General features: G+C 47.2%; 1 protein-coding gene across 1 annotated transcript; it reads right to left on the minus strand.

Moving 5' to 3' along the window:
* Positions 1-523: 523 nt before the first annotated feature.
* SLC49A3 (solute carrier family 49 member 3) lies at positions 524-25,203 on the minus strand. The gene is made up of 10 exons (XM_053371265.1): positions 24,747-25,203; positions 13,133-13,291; positions 10,207-10,426; positions 9,038-9,114; positions 8,801-8,938; positions 8,183-8,299; positions 6,653-6,805; positions 6,374-6,531; positions 3,129-3,241; positions 524-1,201 (listed from the first exon to the last, which is right to left on the minus strand). Exons 1-10 carry the CDS (start codon positions 24,915-24,917, stop codon positions 1,047-1,049), a joined length of 1,461 nt encoding a protein of 486 aa, XP_053227240.1. The 5' UTR covers positions 24,918-25,203; the 3' UTR covers positions 524-1,046.
* Between the last annotated feature and the right edge of the window lie 778 nt (positions 25,204-25,981).

Raw genomic sequence — 25,981 nt, forward strand, 5'->3', positions numbered from 1 at the left:
GGAGGCGAGCACTCCTCCTGCGGGAACTTAGTTCCCTCCGCCTCTCTGCCCTGAGCCTCTGCAGCTCAGGAGAGGCTGGAGGGTTACTGGACCCAGAGGCAACCTCACCTTCCCCTGACGGAGCTGAGAGTGGAGCACCTGCAGGCAATGGGTCCTCCATCACCTCAGGAGCCGGAGCCAGCTCAGCTGGTGCCTGCACCTGAGGATCCAGCACAGGTGAGGACCCTTCAGGCTCAAGCCCCAGCCCCGGCTCAGCTGGTTCTGGAGGCGGGGATTCCTGTGCAGGCTGGGATTCCTCAGGTTCAGCCTCTGAGTCTGAATCCCAGGCCATCACACACACCCTAAAAAAATCAACACTACAAAGTTACTAAGCACATTCAGCCTTCATAGGGTGGGGTCTCCCCTTGTGTTTCCCCCCTAAAGATTTTGCATCCTTTCGCAAATTTCTCCAGAGTCTGCTGGTACTTCCTTCTTGTGCATGGTTGATGCTTTCTTTGTTACATAAGCAATGCCACTCGCAGCCTCACCGTCAGAAACATAATTTATTTAATTTAAACATTTATAGATCACTTTTCAAACAAAGTTTCATCAAAAGGAAATATGCTGTTGCCCAACAATGGGAGATACTGAAAATGAATCGTTACAGAACATTTGCATTCCCTTCTTTTTTCACAGAATTCAGGTTGGTATAAATATGCTTATTCCATTGAATTGCCCTTGGAGTGTAACACACTGGAAGAATCAAAATAGCCACTCTTAGCGAGTCTCAGACACTTACACATTTCAGCACCATCCCTAAGGATTAAATTGTCTTTTAATGGGGGTAGACTCTTCTTGCATTCTGTCTTGAAAAAGACACTCTCCAACTGCTGCAGGGAATTTGGGCTGTACTTGTGTGAAGTTTCCTGTTAAGATAACCATCACCTTTTGCTCCAGTCAGTTCCCAAAGACTTGTAACAGCAGTGTAGCTGTGGCACTTGGGGTCTCAAAAGTCTTAAACTTTTCTTGAGGCACTTGGGTTAGTCCAGATTTCAGCAAGAAGCAGTTCATTTTTCTGCCGTTACTGCAACATCCTCTTCTGATTTGTTGACGGATAAGTCGTGAGATACTTCTGCAAAGATCCTCCTGTAATTAGTGTGAAAGGCAGTCACAAAGAAACATGCTGCCAGACTGCAGATTCCAGCCATCATTAGGGTTGAAGCTGTGATGAGAAAGGGAGGATATTTCTACAGATGTATTGAGAATGAAACCCAGCAGCTTAAAAATATATGAGAATTACAAGATCAGTTTAGGAACTTCAGCTGCAATCCTGAGCCTACTTACCTGGGAGTAACTGCTAGGATTGCACAGTAAGGTAGGTCAGCATCAGTAACTATAGACCAGCTACCCAAACTTATTCGTTAATTTCTGTTCATATTGAAAATTCAATCTTAAATCTACCAGAATGTATAACCAACTAAAATCAGCCATTATGCACTTTGAAGAAAATGTGTAACTGAGTAGAAAAACAATGGCATAATAAACTATAGCAAAGATGTAATGGTTTTTTAAAAAGAAAAGGTAAAGGACCCCTGGAAGATCTAAGTCCAGTCAAATTTGACTATGGGGCATGGTGCTCATCTCTGCTTTCAGGCCGAGGGAGGCGGCATTTGTCCACGGACAGCTTTTCCGGGTCCTGAGCCAGAGTGCATGGAAACACCGTTTACCTTCCCGCCGCAGTGGTGCCTATTTATCTACTTGCACTGGCATGCTTTCGAACTGCTAGGTTGGCAGGAGCTGGGAAAGAGCAACGGGAGCTCACTCTATCACAGGGATTCAAACCGCCGACCTTCCGATCGGCAGACCCAAGAGGCTCCGTGGTTCAGACCACAGCACCACCCGCGTCCCTGTATGTGATGGAGAATGCAGTCTCTCAGCGCTGCAAGACAAAATCCCAGTTGCTGCTATGCAGAGACGAAAAGAGAGGAGGGCCTCAAAATACATATAAGACCTTAAGAGCAACTAAAATAACTGCATCTCAAAAATCACAAGAAAATCACACAGTATAAACCCAGGGTGGGGAACCCTCTTCGGTCTGAGACCTTGTTGACAATCCGGTGGGTGAGTGACAAATGTGAATTTACTCTTGTGCAGTTGGCGCACAAACTCTCCTTACCATCTGGGCAGGAAAGACATTATCAGAGTTCACGGTCACATTTTTGCCAGGCAAAAGCAAGTATAGTGAAGCAGGGCTGCTGGGGTATGTGTCCAGGGGCGAGTCTTGAGGGCCGGATAGAGAGGCCCTTGACTGGAGGTTCCTCCAGCCTAAGAAGCTGGGGGACTCCTTATTTGCAGAACCTCAGTACAGTGGTACCTTGGGTTACATACGCTTCAGGTTACAGACTCTGCTAACTCAGAAATAGTGCTTCAGGTTAAGAACTTTGCTTCAGGATAAGAACAGAAATCGTGCAGCGGCGCAGCAGCAGGAGGCCCCATTAGCTAAAGTGGTGCTTCAGGTTAAGAACAGTTTCAGATTAAGAACGGACCTCCGGAACGAATTAAGTACTTAACCTGAGGTACCACTGTACCCACACCAAGGCAGGGAAGGGAGCAGGTCAGGGAAAGAGACCTCTACAGTGGTGCCCCGCAAGACGAATGCCTCGCAAGACGGAAAACCCGCTAGACGAAAGGGTTTTCCGTTTTGGAGGTGCTTCGCAAACGAATTTCCTATGGGCTTGCTTCGCAAGACGAAAATGTCTTGCGAGTTCCTGCAGGGTTTTTTTCCTCCCCCCCCTTTTTCCCAAGCCGCTAAGCCGCTTATCAGCTGATCCGCTAAGCCGCTTAACAGCTGATCCGCTAAGCCGCTTAACAGCTGATCGCTAAGCCCGCTAAGCCGCTAATAGCGCCAATCCGCTAATGGGCTTGCTTCGCAAAACGAAAAAACCGCAAGACGAAGAGACTCGCGGAACGGATTCTTTTCGTCTTGCGAGGCACCACTGTACTGCCATTGCTGTGCCTCAACCAACTGCCTCCCCGCCCCCTTGCAGCTGATATTCACCCCCGAAGGAAACCTCCACAGGTGTGTGTGTATGTGAGAAGAGAGAGGATATATTTATAATACATAAAATAAACACATAACAAAAACTTACTTGACCAGTCTAGTGCTTTGCCGATGGCTGAGGTGCAAGTAGAAAACGGGGCGTCCTTCTTTTCCACAGCTAGGCTTTGCAGCAAAAGCATTAACACAACACCTAGAAGTTGGCTGTGGAAACAAAAACAGTCCATCATGCAGGTCTCCTTTTCATGGTTATGTCACACTCACACCCCATGTCCAAGTCTGGCTATTTTTTGTGTGCACTGGGGGGGGGTGGATATACTGTCGGTAACAGTCAAGATTCACTTTTATGTCTAGAGCAGACATTTTGGGTGGTACTGTTGATTCAAGCCAATAAAAACCAAAAGTCAGAGGAATTGGCCACCCTCCAGGTGCCCGGCTTGAATTCTTGTTGACCTCCCTGCCAGCGACTCCCGGCAAGACCTGGGGAGGTCTTCAATCGGTGATTCTTCCCAACGTGAAGAAGAACACACCACTTCTCCCCCTCCTCCCATTGCCAGGGAGGGGAAAGAGACAGACAGAAATATATTTACATGCTTTTATTCCTGTCTTTCCAGCAGTACAGAGAAATCATGTCTGTACCCTCTCATCACCAACAGCAGAGAGAGAAAAACTCCACCCATGTACTTCCAGTACAGGGTCATGTGACACTCTGAGCTAACATCCGGTGCTCAGTGCACTGAATAGACCGTCCCTGGTTCCCACGGTACAGTCCCATAACATCAACATCCTGTTTTGCATCCCAGCCACCTGGAGCTCGCTTCTGCATTGCTCCTTTTTCGTAACAGGTACTCCGTGCTAGTCCTGCGCAGACTAGACCCGCTGAAGGGAATGGGTGTGACTTAGAATCATAGGGTGGTAGTGTTGGGAGGGCCCCAAGGGTCATCTAGTCCAACCCCCTGCCATGCAGGAATAAAGGGAAGAGAGGAGTTCAAAACCATTCCCACTTCTTCGAGAGAAGGGGCAACACCAGAGGATTCAAGAATGCTCCACTGTTCTGTTTCTGCAGTCTGAAAAGCCTTGAAATGATTAGAAGCTTAAACTTTGGTTTGAGTGGCTGATTCCCCCATGTATGGAGAGCCCTATTTAAAAAAAATAATGAGTTAAATCATTTCAGTGGCTCGGCTCTGGGGAGGATTTTGCTGAATTGCCACCCTCTGTGTATAGTGGTACCTCGGTTTTCGATCGTAATCCATTCCAGAAGACCGACCAAATTCTGAAACAGTTGAAAACCGAAGCATGCATTTCTGGAAGCATTTAAGTCCGGAAAACTCTACGGAAGCCGCATGGCATGTTCGGCTTCCAAAAAGCTTCCCCAAACCAAAGCAGTTACTTCCAGGTTTTTGGTGTTCGAAAGCCGAAACGTTCAACTTCCGAGACGATCGAAAACCAAGGGGCCACTGTACTTTCAAGTCTCGGTAGGAGATATGCCGGCCGGCCAGATACAACTACTGTGGCGATTCTCCTCCCCATCCGGCGTCCTCTACTATTTCTGAGTCCAGTGATGGCCCTACAGGAAAGCTGTCTGAAGCTTTCCCTTCACATCCTGTACTTGCCATGTGGTTCCCCTTGCCCATATATGGGGAATTGCATCACAGGAAATGCCACTGCAAACTTGCCAGCTGTGCAAAGGAGCAGGTGCTGAAGATGTTTGGAAATCGGCTGCCTCTGAAGGAGCCAATGCTAATTCAGCCTCCTGCAGAAAAGGAGCTTTCCCTGCTGCCTTCCCAACTGCTACCTAACCAGTCTGTTTTCTTGAAACCGGCATTACTTGAATGAGGTCGTGTGTTGCAGTGTTATCTGTGCATTGAAACCACTGTAAGCCCAGCATCCTGTTGATACAGCCCTGCCGCTCTGGAAAAGGTGTCTCAATGGCACAGAATCGCCAATACCTGCATGTGCATGAAGTCCCTCTCACAATAAGCCCATATAGCATAGAATCATGGAGGAAAACCTGGAGGAAACAATGCACAAGGCATGGTCTGCAATGCAGGATGCAACCGCAGCATCCCTGAAAGATGGCTATCTGGTCTCTGCAGCGAAGGTGAGTCTCTCACCTCTTAAGGCAGCCAGTTCCACTGTTAGAACGTTTCTCCTTAATGTTTAGCCAGAATCGGTCTCCTTGCAATTTCCACCCACTGGTTCTGGTCCTGCCCTCTGTAGCAACAGAGATGGAGTCTGCTCCACCTTTGGCCTAAAAAGACCTTCAGAGATCTGAAGACACTGGCCATGTCTTCTCTTTCACTCGGAAGTAATTAGTGATGTTCAGGGTCGGGGAACCTTTTGCAGAACAGGGACCAAATTCTCATCCGGGCAGCCGCCTGGGGGAGCACATGCCAGAAGCATGAGTGGGTGGAGCAAAGAATTGTACCGTTGGCTAATTTCTACACACACACACACACACACACACACACACACACACACGCTTTATTCAGGCAACCAAGAGGTTTTATAGTTCAGAGGCACATTTCAGCCAGGCATAAACAAGTAGGACTGAAGAGGGTGTGATGTCATAGAATGGCTGGATGCAGACGAGTGGAGGGAGACCCCAAATGGGGAACCCCCAGGGGAAGAAGGTTCAGAGTCAGGGGAGTGGTGGTGCGATGACAACGAGCGGTCAGAGGGAGCAGACTGGGAGAAGGTGGTGTCAGAAGCTGAAGAGGCAACAGGGCTTAGTGAGCGGGGAGAGTCTGTGGCAGAGAGCAGTTCAGAATCAGAGGCAGGAGAGGAGCGGGGCCAGGAGACACGAGATGAGGCAGGCTGCTGAAGAAGCCAGGGAGCCTCCCCCTCCTGCTGCAGCCAGCTCCCTCCCCCAGGTCTCCCAGTACACGAAGAGGAATGAAGAGGACAGAGCAAAGAGAGACAAGAAGGCACAGCTTTAGGCTACTGGGGAGGGAACCAGGGGAGGAGCCTTAGAGAGTGGGGTGGGAAGGCGGAGATGCCTCATTGGGGCAAGACTACTGGGAAGAGTTGCTGTGACCACTAGGCTTGTGTTGTTTTGGTTTCTGTGAATAAAGAGTTCACTGACACCGGGTGTTTTATTGCTGACCTGCCCAATTCCAGCTCCTGGCAGTGGCCTGGGGAGAATCCCATGGGCCACACAAGAGAGACCTGGACAGCTGCAACTGACGCCTGGTCCTGAGTTTTCCCTTCCCTTCGCTGCTCCAGTTCTTCTTTAACCTTGGCCTGGCAAGAGTTTGGAAAGAATCCGTATATTACCACTACAACTATGCAGCGCGTAGTACAGAGGAAATCGGGTGTCCTGATTCTGCTACTTACCTGATCACAAAAATCAGCCCTGACGAGGATCCTTCCCCCACGGGATAAGAACATTCGACCGCTAGTTCCATGGCGACAGGATAGATAGCAAATCCAAAGAACCCGAAGAGTGAGCTGATGGTTGCCAAAGCATAGGTCTGGTTTCTCAGCTGAGACACCTGCATGAAGAGAGTCTAAATTGAGTACCGACAAGGCTGCAGAATTGACTTTCAGCACTTCATCGTGGGTGTGCGCCCCCAGTAATGGCAATTTAAGAGACCTAGCGTTAATGGCATTTACCACTGCAAATCCAATGCTAGCCAGTGCAGCTAGACAGAGAAAGATCTTGGTAGCTTCTGTGAATTTCTTTGTTCGGTCAACATACAGCCCAAGGCAGAAGGCCCCGATGAGTCCGGACACAATGAACAAGGCGCCACTCAGACCTGCAAAGAACTGTAAATGAGGGATTGATTAGATGCTATGGGCAGACTCCAGCGAAGAGCAAACCCACTGAAACCAGGGAGTGGAGTTGGACAAAGTAGATCCACAACTGCAAGGACTTCCACTTGGCACAGTGGAACCTCCCATCCTGCTCCTCCCCCCAAACCCTTCCCAAACCTTCTCTGGAAGGTTGAGGAGCCCCAAAAGCAGACTGGGGAGATGCACATAGGGGAGAGGAGAAGGCAATGAAAAGCCATTGCGCAGCCAAAAGACCTTGCACTAGCAGATCCACTTTGTTGGGAGACCCATAGCAGTGCCCATAGATTTCAATGAGCCTACTTTGATGGCGATTTAGTTGGCGTCAACCCAATAATTACGGCTCCTAAGAAAAAGGTGCAGCATATTTCCCTCGCCCCACCCTGTCTCCCTTCACTGGAAAGCAATCAAGAGTCTTCTGATCTGGTTGTTAATTATATCGTACCAGGCAAGATGGTGCTACACAGGGTCTCTGTAATGAAGGGATCCAAATTGCTTCATTTTAAAGCACAGAAAATAAAGCTACATTTTTTGCTTGATATTTATCCAACTAACATTAGTTTTAGTTGTTTTTTCAAAGCAGCCAATATTTGTAATACTGAAGGCTAGAAATGAAGGCAATTTCCCCCCCGAACTCACAGTACCAGGCAGATCCTGTATTTATTTGAACCAAAGGATCTCCCCAGATCACTTATTACATTTTGTCCATTTACTTAGTACTTTTGTCCATTTACTGTATTTATTTTCCTCGATTTGAACTAGAAAATGGTGATTTTCTTGGGTCAAAATGAGAGTACCCCTAAGCATTATTTTTTTTTAGAAAAAAAAGCACTGGGTGAAAGATTCCTGCATTGCAGGGGGTTGGACTAGATGACCCCCCGGGGTCCCTTCCAATTCTACAAAGCTGTGATTCTGTGAACCCAATGTTCACTCCCTGGCATCTCCAAGAATGACTGGGAATGTCCTCTGCCTGAAACCTGGACAGTCGGTGTGCAGACAATGCAAAGCAAATCTGGCTTGGTCTAAGGCAGAGTCTTCTATTCCTATTGTGGAAGGACTACAGTTCAGTGGGACAGCATCGGCTTAACATACAGAAGGTTCCAGGTTCAATGGCTGGAGTATCCAGGTAGGGGAGGCAGCGCTGATGAAAACCTCGCTGCAGAGTTTCACAAAAAAACGCCCCACCCCAGCCACCGCGGTCTCTGCACATCTCCCCACTTCTCCCTGTGATAGGCTGAAGCTGAATTCCTGCAGTCCCCTCCCAGGTTGTCTTCTCGATCTCCCAGCTCCACCTGCCCGCCCTTGAGCTCGCAAGACAACAAAAAGCCACAGATGAAATCTGGAGTGACTTACATTTGAATATCCATTAACACACAGGATCTGTTCCAACAGAGCACTGAAGCAGGTGAATACTGCTATCCCTGTCGCGAAGGAAAGGGCCAGGATGATGTAAGCTGTATTTCGCAGGAGCTAAAAACGGAAGACAGGGCACAAGTTGTTGTTGGGGGGGAACAGCAGATCGTTCACCAGCAAGCTGGTATACACATTTATACAGAGTCTGCTAAAACTTGCAACTTGTTTTCCAGTGTAACTGACCGGTCTGCTGGAAACCTTAGACTTTTGTCAAACTGATGTCACGCGCATGCGCAGAAGTGCCAAAACATGACCTGCAAACGCACAGACACACGGACACGGGTTACGTTTGCTTCTAGATGCGAACAGGGCTCCGGAACGGATCCCATTCGCATTTAGAGGTACCACTGTATTGATTTTTACTTATTTGGGGGACAGCTGCCCCCTTGGCTATGCCCATGGAAGGAAACAAGGTTGGAAGTGGGCCATGGTCAGAAAAAGACTGGGAAACACTGATCTAATATGACACAACAGTTTCTTTCTTTCTGTCCTATAGAGACACGTAGCATTCGTTGTACCTTTATCTGAGTTAATAATTCTGCTTTGCTTGCAACATACCATCTTCAAGCCCCTGAAGAATGACGGCGAATTGGAGTGGCTAGCACTTGCTGATGGTGGCGTTGGCGGGACCTTGTCACGAACGCCGAATGTGGCTAAGGCACAGGCGAAGACAGCAGGCCCTGCGTACACTCCAAGCTGCAGAAAGCAGGAGGAGGAAGAGGAGAAATGGTTTAACTCATCTGCCAAGGATATGTAAGCGGTGCAGAATACTAAAATTGATTAGCTTTCATTTACCATTAAAGGGATATCTTTTCCTCCCTGTACAAGCGCAGGTGACAGCAAGTTAGCAATGAGAATGCCCAAGGGATTGGCTAAATGGAAATTAAAGAGAGAGAGAGAGAAATATGTGACTTCTCCCTCCAAAGCAGCTGAAATATAATGCCGAGCATTTAAAAAGCAAGCCAGCTGACTGGAAAGCAAAAGGAGAGGCCACACGCCTGTACAGGATTAGAACTCAGGACCTGCTTTGGAAGCCCTTTCGGTGGGGGGCTTCTCAGATGTGTGATTTGAGGGCTGCTCCTCCAAAGATATCCCTATGGTGATATCAGGTATTTGGGGCCCTCTTCTTCAAGACCCCTTAAAGACACTAATAAATCGCAGGTGAAGAAGTTTCTGATAGCACTTGGGGGAGTGGCTTTCCATAGAAAAGAACTGATTCACACAGAAAACTAGGATGATGGGGGAAGAATTCTAGCCCAGCTTCCTTCCTGACATGCTGATTTTCTATGTGGGAGATACAGTCAAACCTTGGCTCCCGATCGGCTCCTTTTTGGAACGTTTCAGTTCCTGAATGCCGAAAACCCAGAAGTAAATGCTCCAGTTTTCGAACATTTTTCGGAAGCCGAACATCCAACGCGGCTTCTGCTTGAGTGTAGGAAGCTCTTGCAGCCAATCGGAAGCCGCGCCTCGGTTGTAGAAAATTTCAGAAGCTGAACGGGCTTCTGGAACGGATTACATTCGACAACCGAGGTTTGACTGTATTGCTTTCTCCTTTCTTGAATGGTTCCATGCAGTCCTATGTTTCCAGGCTGACTGCTATTCCTGTCAGGGAGGTCCCAGTCCTCTGAGGGAGCAGGTGAGGAGCTGGGGGGAGGGGCACTTCTGAATCCATTACTGTTGATTTGAAGTTCAAGTGGCCATGTTGCCACAGAGTACCTTCCATCAGCTTCAGCCAGAGGGCCAGCTCTGGCACAGTCTGGGCAAGGACAGACTAACTTTGGTTGTCTATCCTCTGGTAACCTCTGGGTTGACTACTGCAAGACATTATATGTGGGGCTGCCTTTGGAGACGGTTCGGAAACTGCAGCCAGTGCAGAATTTGGTGGCGAGTCTGATGATCAGGGCAGTGTGGTCTGAGCATTTAACACTGATTTTGGCTCGACCTGCCCTGACCCAGTTACTTACACATGGAGGCAATCATATTGGCTGTGGCCCTTTGGTGTTCTGGGAACCATAAGGCTGCCAGTTTGGTGGGTGAAAAAATGATGAGCGGCTGGGCCATGCCGGAGAGGCATTGTCCCACAAGCAGGTACACAAAGTTGAGGGAGCCCAGATCCAGGAAATCGAGGATGCTGAAAATCCGAATTACACTTCCCATCATGTTCAGCCAGGCGCAGAGTATCACCTGCAGTAGAAGAAACCATGTCACCAGCACTGATTTCAAGCAGCCATCCGTGAGAAATAAATGTCAACAATTGAAATTCCAGAACTACCGGTTTTTTTGGTCTATAAGACACACTTTTTCCCCTCCAAAAATTAAGGGGAAATGTGTGTGTGTCCTATGGAGCGAATGCAGGCTCCTTGGCTTCAGCGATAGCAATGCGAAGCCTCCGAAGTGCAGAGGGAGCGCTCCCTCCCTGCTCCGGAGGCTTCGCGTTGCTTTCGCTGAAGCCTGGAGAGCGAGAGGGGTCGGTGCGCACCGACCCCTCTCGCTCTTCAGGTTTCAGGGATAGCTGCCTGAAGCCTCTGGAGTGCAGAAGGAACTCGCGCTGCGCTCTGGAGGCTTTGGGTTCCTTTTGCTGAAGTCAGGAGAGCAAGACTCTCCTGGCTTCAGAGAGAGGGAGAGCTGCACAGCGCCCCTTCAGCCAAGCGGGAGGAGAAATGGAAGGGGCTCCGTTTCTCCTGCCGCTTTGCTGAAGGGGCGCTGAGCAGAGAGGGGGAGATTTTTTTTTCTTGTTCTCCCCCTCTAAAACAAGGGTGCGTCCTATAAAGCGAAAAATATGGTATTTCATTTCCCTACATTTCTTTTCCGACAGGCAGATGGTCTATAAGGCTGGCAGGGCGTTGAGAGTGAGGGTAGCACATCGGCTGAAAGACCTGAATTGTGTACCTGGGCGCCCTTTAGGTCAAACTTCATACAGTTCCCTAGCTGGCCTTTGGGAAAGCGCTAGAGGGCTTTGTACCAACGATCCCCAGATGGTGGAGATGTCGGGCACAATCCTGACTCCTAGGCACCTTCACTTAAACGGCCTCGGTCCTGTATACCTGAAGGAGCATCTCCACCCCCATCGTTCAGCCCGGACACTGAGATCCAGGGCCGAGGGCCTTCTGGCGGTTCCCTCATTGCGAGAAGTGAGGTTACAGGGAACCAGACAGAGGACCTTCTCGGTAGCGGTGCCCACCCTGTGGAACATCCTCCCTTCAGACGTGAAGGAAATAAGTAGCTATCCTATCTTTAAAAGACATCTGAAGGCAGCCCTGTTCAGGGAAGTTTTTAATATTCAACGCTGTATTGTTTTAAATACTTGATTGGGAGCCACCCAGAGTGGCTGGGGAAACTCAGCCAGATGGGCGGGGTATAAATAATAAATTAGTATTATTATATTATTACTTAGTCGCAAGTGGTTGAAAGCCAGGTACAGAACATACCTGGCACCTGGTTAATCTTGAACACTGGACAGAAGCCGTGGGAGTGGGAACAGAGAGAAAATTCACCTTTGTGCAACTAGCTAGTTTCTACACAGACGCAAAGTCCTCTCTGTCTGGGCTAGCAAAAGGCATTATCAGAGTACAAGGGCACATTCCAGCCAGGCAAAAACACGCGAGGGAAGGTGAGAAGGAGGGCTGGGGAGAGCTGCAAGAGTCTGAGAGAGACCTGGAAGGCTGGATTTGGCCCCCAAGCCTGTAGTTCCCCACCCCAAATCTAAAGCACACCTTGTGTCCTCTTGTGATTGTGTCTTCTGCAAGACGTCAGCAGCAGACGCAGTCGTAGCTAGGCTCCCTTCCACCCTTGTAGACCAGTATGAAGTAAGCAGCACACAAGCGGCACAGAAAACACTACCAAATCATTCTACGTTCTAAATCTTAGCCAGGCTAAGCTAATAAAAATAAAATAAAAAGCTTAGTAAATGAATAAATGCTTAAGTCAAGGAAGAACTTAGCACATGAAGTTGAATGTATGTAAAAACACCAAAATCTTGAAGGAGAATTTCCTGAAGAAAGAAATTAAATATTGCAGCTTAAGCCAAGAAGGACTGAGCCTGGCTAAAGGAACTTTAAAGACTGAATCTTCCTTTTGGACACAATTTGAATGAGTTTTCTGTCTGTGGCTTTTGTAGTAGCTCTTGTACCTTGTTCTCTCAATTTTTGGATTATTAACATAAGATTTAGAACACAGAATGATTTGGAAGTGTTTTGTGTGCTGCTTATGTGCTGCTTACTTCATGCTGGTCTACAATGAGAATTGGCAGCATAGGTTCATTTATTCAGTCCCTTGGCAAGAAGCTCAGGAGATCCCTTGCACCGAGTACTATTTTTCTAGAAAAAGAGGTGCCAGAACTCACTGCGAACGCCTCCCTTGTTCTCTTATAATGGCAATGGCGCCCACCTGAGAGGTGCCGGAAAAGAGTTCCTGGGAGTTCCGGCTGAAAAAAAGCCCTTGTCAGAGGAGACTGCAGCAGAGGAGCCAGACTGGGCAGTGTGCAAACAGGCGGGTGGGCTACTAGCCACACCTAACCCCCGGAAGATGCACATTTTTTGGGTCCCTGGGCCTGCACCCTTGGCGAGGGCCAACCTGTCGAACCCCAAGGTAGGCCATCTCATCAGATGTCAAAGAAATAAACAACTATTTGACTTTTAGAAGACATCCGAAGGCAACCCTGTTTAGGGAAGTTTTTAATGTCTGGTTGTGTTTTTAATATTCTGTTGGGAGCCGCCCAGAGTGGCTGGGGAAACCCAGCCAGATGGGTGGGGTATGTATGTATGTATGTATGTATGTATGTATGTATGTCTGAATAAATAAATAAAGAAGCCTGAGAAGGGGGGAGCAGAAGCCTGTTGACCATTTGTGATCTTCTAACTGAGCTTCGCGCCAGTCTCCATTTCAACTTACGGCACATTTCAGCCCGACGGTGTCCAGAATCCATATTGCTATGAGCCCGACTGGAACGGATATCACGAGGTACACGAGGGACAGCCAGTTGACCATATCCATGGAGGTGTGAAACCGTTCTGCTGTTCTATCAGCCACTGGGGCGAACGTCAACCATAGCTGCAGATGGAGGGGGGAAGAGGTTATAGCATAACGACACAAAACCTGCAGGTAGTTATGTTTGGGGCGCCATCTGTGAGTAGCACTGTGTAGACACAATCAGCTAGCTCATGGGTAGGCAAACTAAGGCCCGGGGGCCGGATCCGGCCCAATCGCCTTCTAAATCTGGCCCACGGACAGTCTGGGAATCAGCGTGTTTTTACATGAGTAGAATATGTCCTTTTATTTAAAATGCATCTCTGGGTTATTTGTGGGGCATAGGAATTTGTTCTCTCCCCCCCCCTCACAAAAATATAGTCCGGCCCCCCACAAGGTCTGAGGGACAGTGGACCAGCCCCCTGCTGAAAATTTTGCTGACCCCTGAGACAAGAAGCCTGGATTGCACAGGGCCAGGCAGGATTTCTTTTAAGATCTTACAGAGCGGGACAATATCGCCACATCTTGCTGAAGCTGAAGGTGACTTAAAGCATCCTGCTGAAGAACGAAAGACAAATCCAGGCAAACCATTTAGAACATGAGCAGCTCAATGTTCCGAGTAGATTTGTATTTTAGCTGGGAAGGTTCCAGGCAATTAATGCAATCTCAAATTAGTGCTTGGCTGGGGCTCAGGAGACTGATGCAAGACACATCTCTAGGCAAAAGGCAAATTATTTATTTATATTGATCTATCTACCCATCCATCTGCATCCTGCTTTTACGTTTTTCTCGTGTGCCCTGCCATACGTGCATATTTCCACAGGCAGGTGTCACGTAAGTCCCACATGATGACTCAGAAAAACGGAGAACGAAAAAGGTTATGTCCTCCCCTCACCCATGAAATTCAGTACACATGTATTCTAAGACACCTTTGATTACTAGAAAAATCTGCAAACGAGGCATTTGGTCGTCTCTTCGCAAAACTGAGCAAGGAAGCAAAGCATCATATGCTAAGAGCAAAATCATTACCAAATTGGAGGATAGTATCAGAACCTTAGTATAGTAAAAGCTATGGTTTTCCCAGTAGTGATGTATGGAAGTGAAAGCTGGACCATAAAGAAGGCTGATTGCCGAAGAATTGGTGCTTTTGAATTCTGGTGCTGGAGGAGACTCTTGAGAGTCCCATGGACTGCAAGATGATCTAACGTATCCATTCTTAAGGAAATCAGCCCTGAGTGCTCACTGGAAGGACAGGTCCTGAAGCTGAGGCTCCAAGACTTTGGCCACCTCATGAGAAGAGAAGACTCCCTGGAAAAGACCCTGATGTAGGGAAAGATGGAGGGCACAAGGAGAAGGGGACGACAGAGGACGAGATGGTGGGACATGTTCTCGAAGCTACCAGCATGAGTTTGACCAAACTGCGGGAGGCGGTGGAGGACAGGGGTGCCTGGTGTGCTCTGGTCCAGGGGGTCACGAAGAGTCGGACACAACTAAACGACTAAACAACAACAACAATCAGAACGTTCAGGAGAACCTGCAAGTTAATGTAAGTACAGCAAAACCTTTTTTTAAAAAGCAAAAACAAAACCCTACGGAAGGCCAATGAACCTGCAAAACTTCCAAATGGGCACAGAATGCTGTTATTTGAGAGCCAAACTATTTGGGGGTTCTCTTGACCCTCCAAGCCATTTGGGGGGGGGGTGCAGGGGGGAAACCCCATTCTGCTAGTGGGAGTCCTTAGTTGAAACCCACGCAGGGAGCTGAAGTATTTGGTATTTTGATTTATTTACTTATTTAATGCATTCGCAAACAGCCTAATCATTTGCATTCCTAAGCACTGTACACAAAAACAACCCACATATAGAAGAAAACAGCGGATTTGGAATGAAGTATCTCAACAGTTATTTTAATTTATTATTATTATTTATTGAACTTATATACCGCCCTATACTCAGAGATCTCAGGGCAGTTCACAGAACAAAGAAATCATGTACTTTCTTCTGACCCTAAGTGCTCAGAAAAATCTGTCAAAATCTTCAGTCATTTGAAAACTAGGAAGTTAAATGAAAAGAGTTAACATCAACCTTTTCTGTGGTAAACAAGTATATTTTGCAAAATTGCAAAGAACACCTGCGATGTTCCGTTCAAGGTCAACTTGCAGCCTTTCTTGAAGAGACATCCTTGCTTGTCAAGTTGTCAAGAGCAAAGAACTCTGAACTGAAATTGCCTCAGGAAATGAAACTAATGAAGCCTTAATGCTATCAAAGAGGTTCTCCCACTAATTGACAGAGCCTGCCAAGCTAATTACAAGTGGAATATGGTAATCCCAGAGTGAAGGACGCAGAACTCAGGAGCAGGTAAGCAATGTGCAGCGGTGGGGAAAGAATATGCAGAGCTGAAGATGCAGAAGATGCATTGTTATGAGAATTATAATGTCTAAGATACAAAATAAATGTACTAAGCAAACACATACATAAATATATAAACTGCATGTCTGAAGCAGTACAGTGGTACCTCGGGTTAAGTACTTAATTCGTTCCAGAGGTCCGTACTTAACCTGAAACTGTTCTTAACCTGAAGCACCACTTTAGCTAATGGGGCCTTCTGCTGCCGCCGTGCAATTTCTGTTCTCATCCTGAAGCAAAGTTCTTAACCTGAAGCACTATTTCTGGGTTAGCCGAGTCTGTAACCTGAAGCGTATGTAACCCGAGATACCACTGCATAGGAAAAAAGTCCTGAAACCATTTTGTCTCTCCCAAATTGACCTCCAATGTTTCTCTGCAAGGAGGGAGGAGATGAGAAAAACCTCCTCATTGTCTCTTTGCTCACAAATCCTGCCTTAAGGGCACATTTAAGATATGAATAGGGCGAGCCTGTGACCTGGACTCAGGAATTAAGTACAGTGATACCTCGGGTTACAGACGCTTCAGGTTACATACGCTTCAGATTACAGACTCCGCTAACCCAGAAATAGTACCTCGGGTTAAGAACTTTGCTTCAGGATGAGAACAGAAATTGTGCTCCGGCGGCACGGCAGCAGCAGGAGGCCCCATTAGCTAAAGTGGTCTTCAGGTTAAGAACAGTTTCAGGTTAAGTACGGACCTCCGGAACGAATTAAGTACTTAACCTGAGGTACCACTGTAATTATCATCACAAAAGAATAGCCAGACTAGCCAGGTAAAAACCCATCAACAGGTTTCTTGTCAGACAGGGTTCTGTTGTAGACCGCCCCTTCTGTGATGTATGTATGATGTTTTGGGGGGTGGTCCTGGGTTCGAGGGTGGGCAATTTCAAAATGTCTATATAAGGGCTTGTGCACCATTGTTCGGGGTCCCTCCTCCCTCCTGCGTGTGGTTGTGAGCACCCTGTTGCAACAGTTAATAAAGATCAGGCTTACTAGCTGCTTCGCTTCTCAATATTCTCTGGTTGGCCTCTGTTATTTTCTCCTACCAATAGAGAACCTACAAAAGGACTCTATATGGGCTCTTGGGTACCCCATAAGGGAAAAGGAGCAGTTTTTTTCTCTGACATGCACATGCACACAAAAAGCAGCATGCAAAAACAATATTCTGTTATTAGAGATGGGAAACCTTTTATAGCCAGAGGGTCACACGCATTTCTGGGCAACCCATGCTAGGCGTGGGCAAGGACAGAGGCAAAAAAGGATGAGAGCATTCAATTTTATTTTATTTTACCTTTGTGCAATAGGCCTGTTTCTACAGACACACACATGCTCCTCTCTAGCCTCTGTCCAGGCAAACAAGCAACATTATTGGAGTGCAAGGACACATTTCAGCCAGGAGAAAACTATCAAGGGCAGTGCAGAAAAGGGACTGTAAAAGCTGTGTCCAGGGTGTGTGATACCTGGGGAGTGTCCCTGAGGACCAGATTCAGACCTCTGGCCTGACATTCCTCATCCTTGTTCTAAGATGCTGGATCCAAACCACCGTTAAAGACCCACAAGCGTCTTGGTGGTTCTTCCTCCCAGTTTTGCGCTCCCATCCTTTGTAGTGTGGGAGGGTTGTACCCTGGATGATGCACTGACTGCCTTGTTCCGTTCTGTCTGAATTAGCCCGGTGGCCTCAAGAGAGCTGGAAGAAGGCTCTGAACAGATGCCTGCAGTAGCTGTCAAAATGAGTAGCTGCTACAGGCACCTGTTCATTTTTGTCACCTCACTGATTTTAACAGAGTTGGCCCACACATCGAGTTGAGGGTCATCAAGTGATGCACGTCAATGTGCAATATGGCCACTAGTCCACATCAATTCTGTTGTTTAGTGCATCTTGTATCGCTGGTTGTTGGCAACATAACAGAAAGCAGATTGGTTTAACTGGAAACAAACCCGGACGACTCCTTTTGCTTACAGAAACTTTAGCCTTTTTCTGGGTCACTATGAAAACAAAGGAGAGGTTAAGTGTGGCGAATAGGTTAATTGTCCAATTAAGCAATTAAGCCGTGAGTAAAGTAGTCCAGAGTGTAGCACAATATTTGGAGTATGTATGACTAAAGGAACAGAAGTAACTCGGCAGGCAATAAAGACTAAGAACTCTGCCGCAGATAAAGTCTGCTGTTTTTCTCATTGAAACACAACCAGTATCAGGGTCAGGAAGTTTTGCCGCCTGAGGCAAGACAGAAGATGCTGCTCCTGCCTCCGTCGTTGCAGCCCCTGCCCCACAACTACCACCATCTCTTCCTCTGCAGCTCCACAGCCCTACATCCTTTTCCTCTGCAACCCCTTCCCTCCGCAACATGCGCTGGAGGGGACAGGAGAGTAAGAGGAAGCTGGAGAAGAGACCGCAGTAGCAGGTGCCTGAGGTGGAGGCCAGATCTGCTGCCTGAGGCGACTGCCTCACCTCACTTCGTGGGCTGGGCGGCCCTGACTGATATCCTGGAAAGAAGCCAGGTTGGAACACCTCTAATCATCGCTTGGCGTGTTTGTTGGGCCTGCTCTTTCATTATCTGAACTTCTCATTATCTTTATCATCGTTGCCTTTTCATTACTGCTTCTCCACGGCTCCACCACACTCTGAGCTCAAACCAACACTCCGTTTCTCAGCAGACATATCCCTCAGCCAACCAACTAACACAGGCAGGAAGTACAGTGGTACCTCGGGTTAAGAACTTAATTCGTTCCGGAGGCCCATTCTTAACCTGAAACTGATCTTAATCTGAGGTACCACTTTAGCTAATGGGGCCTCCTGCTGCCGCCGCGCCACCAGAGCACGATTTCTGTTCTTATCCTGAAGCAAAGTTCTTAACCCGAGGTGCTATTTCTGGGTTAGCGGAGTCTGTAACCTGAAGCGTATGTAACCTGAAGCGTATATAACCCGAGGTACCACTATGCAGAGCTTGGAGAATTTCTAAGGAGGGAGACTGACTTTCGACAGTGCTTCAATGATGTGAACTGCTAACTCCAGAGGGTAAATGACCCCTGGACGGTGAAGTCCAGTCAAATTGGACTATGGGGTTGCGGCGCTCATCTCGCTTTCAGGCTGAGGGAGCTGGCGTTTGTCCACAGACAGCTTTTTGAGTCATGTGGTCAGCATGACTAAACTGCTTCTGGAGCAATGAAACACCGTGATGGAAACCAGAGCGCACGGAAACGCTGTTTACCTTTCCGCCGCAACGGTACCTATTTATCTACTTGCACTGGCATGCTTTTGAATTGCTAAGTTGGCAAGAGCTGGGACAGAGGAATGGGAGCTCACTCCATCACGGGGATTTGAACCGCCGACCTTCTGATCGGCAAGCCCAAGAGGCTCTGTGGTTTGTCCCACAACTTTGCCTTACCTTTACTCTGCTGTAGCAACCTTCAGCAAAGAGCCTTGTGGTCCCTTAAAAGCAAACAGATGTATTGCGACATAAGCTTTCACATGTGCTGTTGTTTGCACAGCAAGGGGAAAGGCTGGGCAGTGCTAGAGATAGCTGCTAGCGTGTCATGGTACTATGGGAAGCATAAATGAAGAAAGAATTAACATAGGAGCCATTCGTGGCAGGTACAACCAGTTCCTGACTAGAAGTCGTTGGTGTTCTCTTGGCCTCAATTTGTTAAAAAACAAACAAAAACCGAGCTAGTTGGAGAAGTAGACAGCTGGCATGGGGCTCTTCTTTTAAACCTATGGCTTACTGTATTTTTTGCTCTATAAGACTCACTTAAAAGTAAGGGGAAATGTGTGTGCGTCTTATGGAGCGAATGCAGGCTGCGCAGCTATCCCAGAAGCCAGAACAGCAAGAGGGACTGCTGCTTTCACTGCACAGTGATCCCTCTTGCTGTTCTGGCTTCTGAGATTCAGAAAAGTTTTTTTTTTTGTTTTTCTCCTCCAAAAACTAGGTGCGTCTTATGGTCTGGTGCATCTTCTAGAGCGAAAAATACAGTATATTCGTAATTCCTTGAGAATATTTTGTATTATTTTGAGTAAGCCAATTACTGAACAGTGGTACCTCAGGTTACAGATGCTTCAGGTTACAGACACTTCAGGTCACACACTCTGCTAACCCAGAAATAGTACCTCAGGTTAAGAACTTTGCTTCAGGATGAGAACAGAAATCAGGCTCCGGTGGCACGGCGGCAGCAGGAGGCCCCATTAGCTAAAGTGGTGCTTCAGGTTACGAACAGTTTCAGGTTAAGAACGGACCTCCAGTATGAATTAAGTTCTTAACCCAAGGTACCACTGTATATAAATCTTGTTGCAAGATAAATTACAAAAACAAAGAGAAAATGGCTCTTTGCATCTCCACCTGAGATAGAACGAAGATCTTTCCTACTGAATATATAGTATCTTTAACAAACCTAGTGTTTTTATTTTCCAGACTCAGAGTCTCTCTGTGTGATTACTTCCAGGGGTAAAGTGTGCACCTCCAGCAGTGAATCAGTGGCTGAAATGCCCCCCTCTCTCCCTGGACCCAGAGGTCATCCCGCTCAATGCTTTGCAGTATCCTGGACTGTAATGTGTCCTGGAACACTCAAAAAAATGCTTCTTGCTTTCTTGGAAGGAGGTCAGAGAGTGGCATAGAAACTTGCCTCCTGCACCAAAGGTAACTTTTTCCTTCCTTGCTCTGCCCACTTCAGACTCCACTTTAAATAATACTGATGGAAAAGACTGTCTCTTCCTTTTGAGCACCGCCTTTCATGGTGTCTGGTTTGCGTCCATCCACTCCCTGGCACCCAGCTTCTGATCTGTCGGGTCTCTAATGTCAGCAAGGCCTGGCTGGCAGATGGCAGCATCTCTGCTGTTGGAGAATGTGCAGGTAATAAAATAAAATAAAATAAATTATTTTTATTGTTGCCCCAGCCACTTTGGGTGGCTTCCAGCGTATACAAAAACATAATAAAACTTCCCTATACAGGGCTGCCTTCAGATGGCTTCAAAGGTTGTACAGTTACTTATCTTTTTGACTTTGTTGTCAGTGCTGCGGGGCACAAAGTCAAGACAAAGGGATTTCTTGTAGGGGCAAGTTCCTGAGTCGGACTCTCTGTTTGTTGGTCTAGCAAGCAAGTGCTTCAGGGTGGCTTTTTTCAACCTGTGCAAGCCTTTCTGCCCACGGTATGTGAGAAGACAAAGTCATATTTCCACGATTAACAGCAGAGGTCGCTTTGATGGGACGCCGGGCAGGTCTGAGCTGGCATTGCCAGGACCAGCAATGTTCCTTTCCCTGCAGATTCTGTGTGGTGAGGCAGTGACTTGGGGATGAGATCTTCCACCCAGTTCTCTGAAGGCCTTAGCTTGATGTATGCTTGCTGTTCATATATCTATATATATAATATACATATCATTTTTGACAATTATAAAACATACTTTTATATCTTATACATTTTTTTTTTACTTCCGCCAATCACATCTGAAAATTTTCCAATCTTTTCCACTTAATTTACATTTCTTACTTTCACACGGGTGGCGCTGTGGGTAAAACCTCAGTGCCTAGGACTTGCCGATCGCATGGTCAGCGGTTCGAATCCCCACGGCGGGGTGCACTCCCGTTGCTCGGTCTCAGCGCCTGCCAACCTAGCAGTTCGAAAGCACCCCCGGGTGCAAGTAGATAAATAGGGACCGCTTACTAGCGGGAAGGTAAACGGCGTTTCCGTGTGCTGCGCTGGCTCGCCAGAGCAGCTTCGTCACGCTGGCCACATGACCCGGAAGTGTCTGCGGACAGCGCTGGCTCCCGGCCTCTAGAGCGAGATGAGCGCACAACCCTAGAGTCTGTCAAGACTGGCCCTGTCAGGCAGGGGTACCTTTACCTTTACCTTACTTTCACTATTACTTTTAAATATCATAACTAATGTCTCTCTTCTTTATCTTCTTTGCAATATTTCATATATTCCTCCTTACCAAACTTCTCGTAGTCCTACTAGTGTAATTTGTTGATTACAGTTGCTCTTCAAATAGTTCGCATATTTATTCCAATCTTGTGTGAATCTCTGGTCCCGCAGGTTTCGAATCCTTCCTGTCGTCTTATCCAATTCGTTCAAGAATCTCTTATCTTCTGGTGGGGCCACTTCCATGTTTGAAGAAACATCTGAACGTCTTTACTGGATCAGCCCCAAGGTCCATTGTATTTGGATCGCTTGCCTCCACATTGGCCTCCCCATGTTTTTCTAACATACATATGAAGGAAATGAATGGCATGGGTGTGAGCCTGATACTTCCCATAAAAATCTTGTGGCAGGGAGTTCCACGGATTAATTACTCTTTGCAGAAATAGGTACTTCCTTTTCTTGGTCCTGGATCTGACAACCAGACTCCTTATATGACTCCATGTTCCAGTTTAATGAGAGGGGAAAACATAACCCGCTCACTGCACCAAGTGAACTTGTTGCTGGGCTACAACTCTCATCTGCACTGAACATTAGCCATGCTGCCTCAGCTCTCAACCAAAAAGCTCCCAACCTTTTTGCCTTTTGTCCTAAGAAAGGGGCCCTTCAACCCCTGGAACAGTCACAAAATGACCCCCATCTCAAATATTGTCGCCCTGCAACTGGAGCCAGCGTTTTCGTTGGACCACCTGGCTAAGCAATATGTTTCCCACAGCAGCCGAGACCTGATTTAAATCATTTCCTTCCAAAATTTGAACATTCCAAGCTCTGAAAGGTGCTGCAGAACAGGAATTCAACACTTGCACCTTCTGAATTCTGATTTGCATGCATTTTGCTCCTTGGCGCGCCAATAAATCAACGAACGAATGAAGCAAACAAGACACACTTTTTAATTTAGTCCCTGCTGACTCTATCTAAATTTGCAAATTGAGAGGAGTCGCAGCTTGAGCTTGTCTCGGGGCTCTGGTGTAGGGGAGGAAGCGGCACTCTGCACATGTTCAGAGGCTCTGGATTGTTAACCTTCGGATTACACTTCCACCAAAACAGATTCCCACGAGAGGTGGTGGACTCTTCTTCCTTGGAGGCTACTAAGCAAATGTTGGGTGGTCATCTGTCAGGTATGATCTAGCTGAGATTCCTGCATTGCAGAGGGTTGGACTAGATGACCCTTGGTATCCATTCCAACCATAAAAGTTTATGATTCTCTGGTTCGGTCAGACTGCGACCACAGCCTAGGAATGGTTAACTCAGGATTTAAAATGCAGCTTAGAACATCCGGCCCCCAGAGCTTTGAGAAAACTGGGAGGTCCCATGCACACAATCCATTGAAGGTGCTCTTTTAATACTTTGATAGTCATGCTTCTCCCAAGGAATCCTGGGAAGTGTAGTTTGACAAAGGTGCTGGGAACTGTAGCTCTGTGCTATCTTAACAACCCTCAGCACCTTCAACAAACTACAGTTCCCAGGATTATTTTGGGGAAGCCACAACTGCATAATGTAAGACTAACAAATGGTCTGGGAGTAATGGGAGTTGTAGCCAAACAACATCTGGGAACCCGAGGTGGAGAAAGGCTGGATTTGAGCATTGTACCACTGAAACACCCATTAAAATCCCTACCAGACCAGGTAATAAAAGCATTCGGTGAAATGATATGTAATGAGATGAAAGAATGTTTAAATTAACTTTTTAATATATAAAAAACCAGAGGCTTTTTTATTAGCAATTGTAGGTGCTGATATTCCAAGGGAACAGAAAAGACTTTTTATGCATGCAGCGACAGCAGCACAGAGGCTATTAGCCCAGAGATGGAAAGAAGATAAAGTCCCTACCAGAGAAGAACGGCAAATTAAATTGTAGGACTATGCAGAAATGGCAAAACTGACTGGAAAGCTCAGGAACCAAGAAGACCAAAACTTTAACAAAGAATGGGGGAAATTTATAATTTATCTTGGAGACCACTGTAAACTGATGAAAACATTAGCAGGACTGCAATAACTCTTGTAAGGTAGCAAGTACTATGGAAACAGTGGAGTTATATTCAATATAGAATATTGGAAAAGATGCAGTAGAAAAGATTTAATAATAGGACCCATGAAGGGGAAGGTGGGAAGTCCAGAGATCGGAGGAATCTGTAAATGTGGATATGTATGGTTGTACTGTTATAACTTTATATTTGCAAAATCAAATAAAAAATATTTCCAAAAATAAAAATCCCTAACAGGCCGGTCCCTCTATCTCTCCAATCCTAATCTACCTCGCAGGGGTGTTGTGCGGATCATGCACAGCTCAGTTGGATAGAGCATGGGGCTGATAACACCAAGGTTGCAGCTTGGATCCCGGTATGGGACAGCTGGAGCATATAGAAGGCTGATCGCCGAAGAATTGATGCTTCTGAATTATGGTGCTGGAGGAGACTCTTGAGAGTCCCATGGACTGAAAGAAGATCAAACCTATCCATTCTGAAGGAAAGCAGCCCTGAGTGCTCACTGGAAGGACAGATCCTGAAGCTGAGGCTCCAAGACTTTGGCCACCTCAGGAGAAGAGAAGACTCCCTGGAAAAGACCCTGATGCTGGGAAAGATGGAGGGCACAAGGAGAAGGGGACGACAGAGGACGAGATGGTGGGACAGTGTTCTCGAAGCTACGAACATGAGTTTGACCAAACTGCGGGAGATAGTGGAAGACAGGAGTGCCTGGCGTGCTCTGGTCCAGGGGGTCACGAAGAGTCGGACACGACTAAACGACTAAACAACAAATGGGACAGCTGCATATTCCTGCATTGCAGGGGGTTGGACTAGATGATCCTCCGGGTCCCTTTCCAACTCTAAAAAAAGAATTCTATGATTCTAACCCATAACACGGGGCGGCGAGACTTTCTGCCCGGCGCCTCGGAAGCCAGAAAGGCAACGATTTAAAACGCAAGCTTCCAATGACAGGCGCTTTGACGCATCCGTCAGGCTTGCTAACAACCCAGAACATCCGGCCGCGCCGCCACCTCTCCGCTTCCGAAGCAACCTCCAGCCACTTCGAAGGCATTTTTTAAACTTTGGGGTGGCCAGATCGTTCAAATTTCCCTCTCGGCTGCCGAAATCCCTGCAGCTCCAAGCCGGGCCAATCGAAGGGCTGCTTCAATGGGGGGAAACCGGCCGGCCAAAGGAATCCCGTGCGCAATCTGGCAAGTTGGAGACGAGCGAAAAGAAAAGACAACCGCGCGCGCTCTTTACGCACCATGGCATTGGAGCAATTGAGCAGGCAGACTACGCCCAGAAGCAGCCATCGCCGCTTGTAGACCTTGTACGACTCGGCGACGATCTTCTCCGAAGAAGTCCCGGGCAGGAGGCTCCCTGGCCGGTTGTTGTTGTTGCTGCTGTTGTGGCTGCTGGCGCTCTCCGCATCCATGTTGCGCGCTGCCTGCGCTGGCCGGTTTGTTGGCGCCGCGCTCGGGGCGCGCTGCTTTTCCGGGCGAGAATGGCTACGACGCCCCCGCTCCCCTCCTGCCCGGAGGAGCCTGGGGTGCGCCTTGGATCTGCCGGGCCCGGGGAGGCAGTTGCCACATCGCCGGCGAGCGGGGCTTGAAAAGCCGGTTCCTCGCGCGCACCGCGCCCCTGGCCTTGCCGCCGCTGCCGCAGACACTAATCTGGCACGGAGCGGAGCTGGTTTTCCCTTCCCCTTCTCTCTGCCGCCAGAAAGAAGCCGCCCACTTGCCGGCTTGTTCCGAGGCACTCCCCGAGCGCCCTGCAAGGTCCTAGCGCCTGTTACTTGCATTCTTTTGCATTTTTGCATTAATTTATCGTTTTTATTTGATTTTGCAAATGTAAATTTAGAACCAAATACAGTTCCATATAAAGAGATTTCTCTCGAGACCTACCCCCCAATCCCCTCCATGGAATCCAACATTTTCAACTGCATCTTATATCATAATCTATGTTTTATATCTATCCATATGATCCACAGTATTTGTTACATGACAAGTGAGATTAAAATCCTGCTAATGTTATCTTTTCTTTTCCCCCCAAATTTTTTTATTGGTTTTCCAAATTTACAACAAACACACATAAAAGAAAAACACTACAATATTAAAAGGTAAAAACAAACAAACATATAAACACCTATCTGTTAAGGACCCCATTTAGTTTTCATTGTCGAATCCTCCCTGAGTTTCCATAGATCTCATTGTAGCAGTTTTCCAATATCCACTTTCTAATAAAATTAACTTCATCAAGTTACTATCTTTCTATATCCTCATAATATTTTCAGTCCATAATGTTATACAATTCAGCATATTTTACTCCTGGGCCAATTTGGAACTTACAAATAGTTCTACTTATATTATATTGGAATACCTAGCTAAATAGTCCTTTAAAAATCCTGCTAATGTTTTCATCTGCTTACAGTGGTCTCCTAAATAAGTATTCCACCACCACCCCAAGTCTTTTATGAATTCCATGTTTTCTGACCTCAGT

Source organism: Podarcis raffonei, chromosome 17, assembly GCF_027172205.1.
Source record: "Podarcis raffonei isolate rPodRaf1 chromosome 17, rPodRaf1.pri, whole genome shotgun sequence".
Lineage (NCBI taxonomy): Eukaryota > Metazoa > Chordata > Lepidosauria > Squamata > Lacertidae > Podarcis > Podarcis raffonei.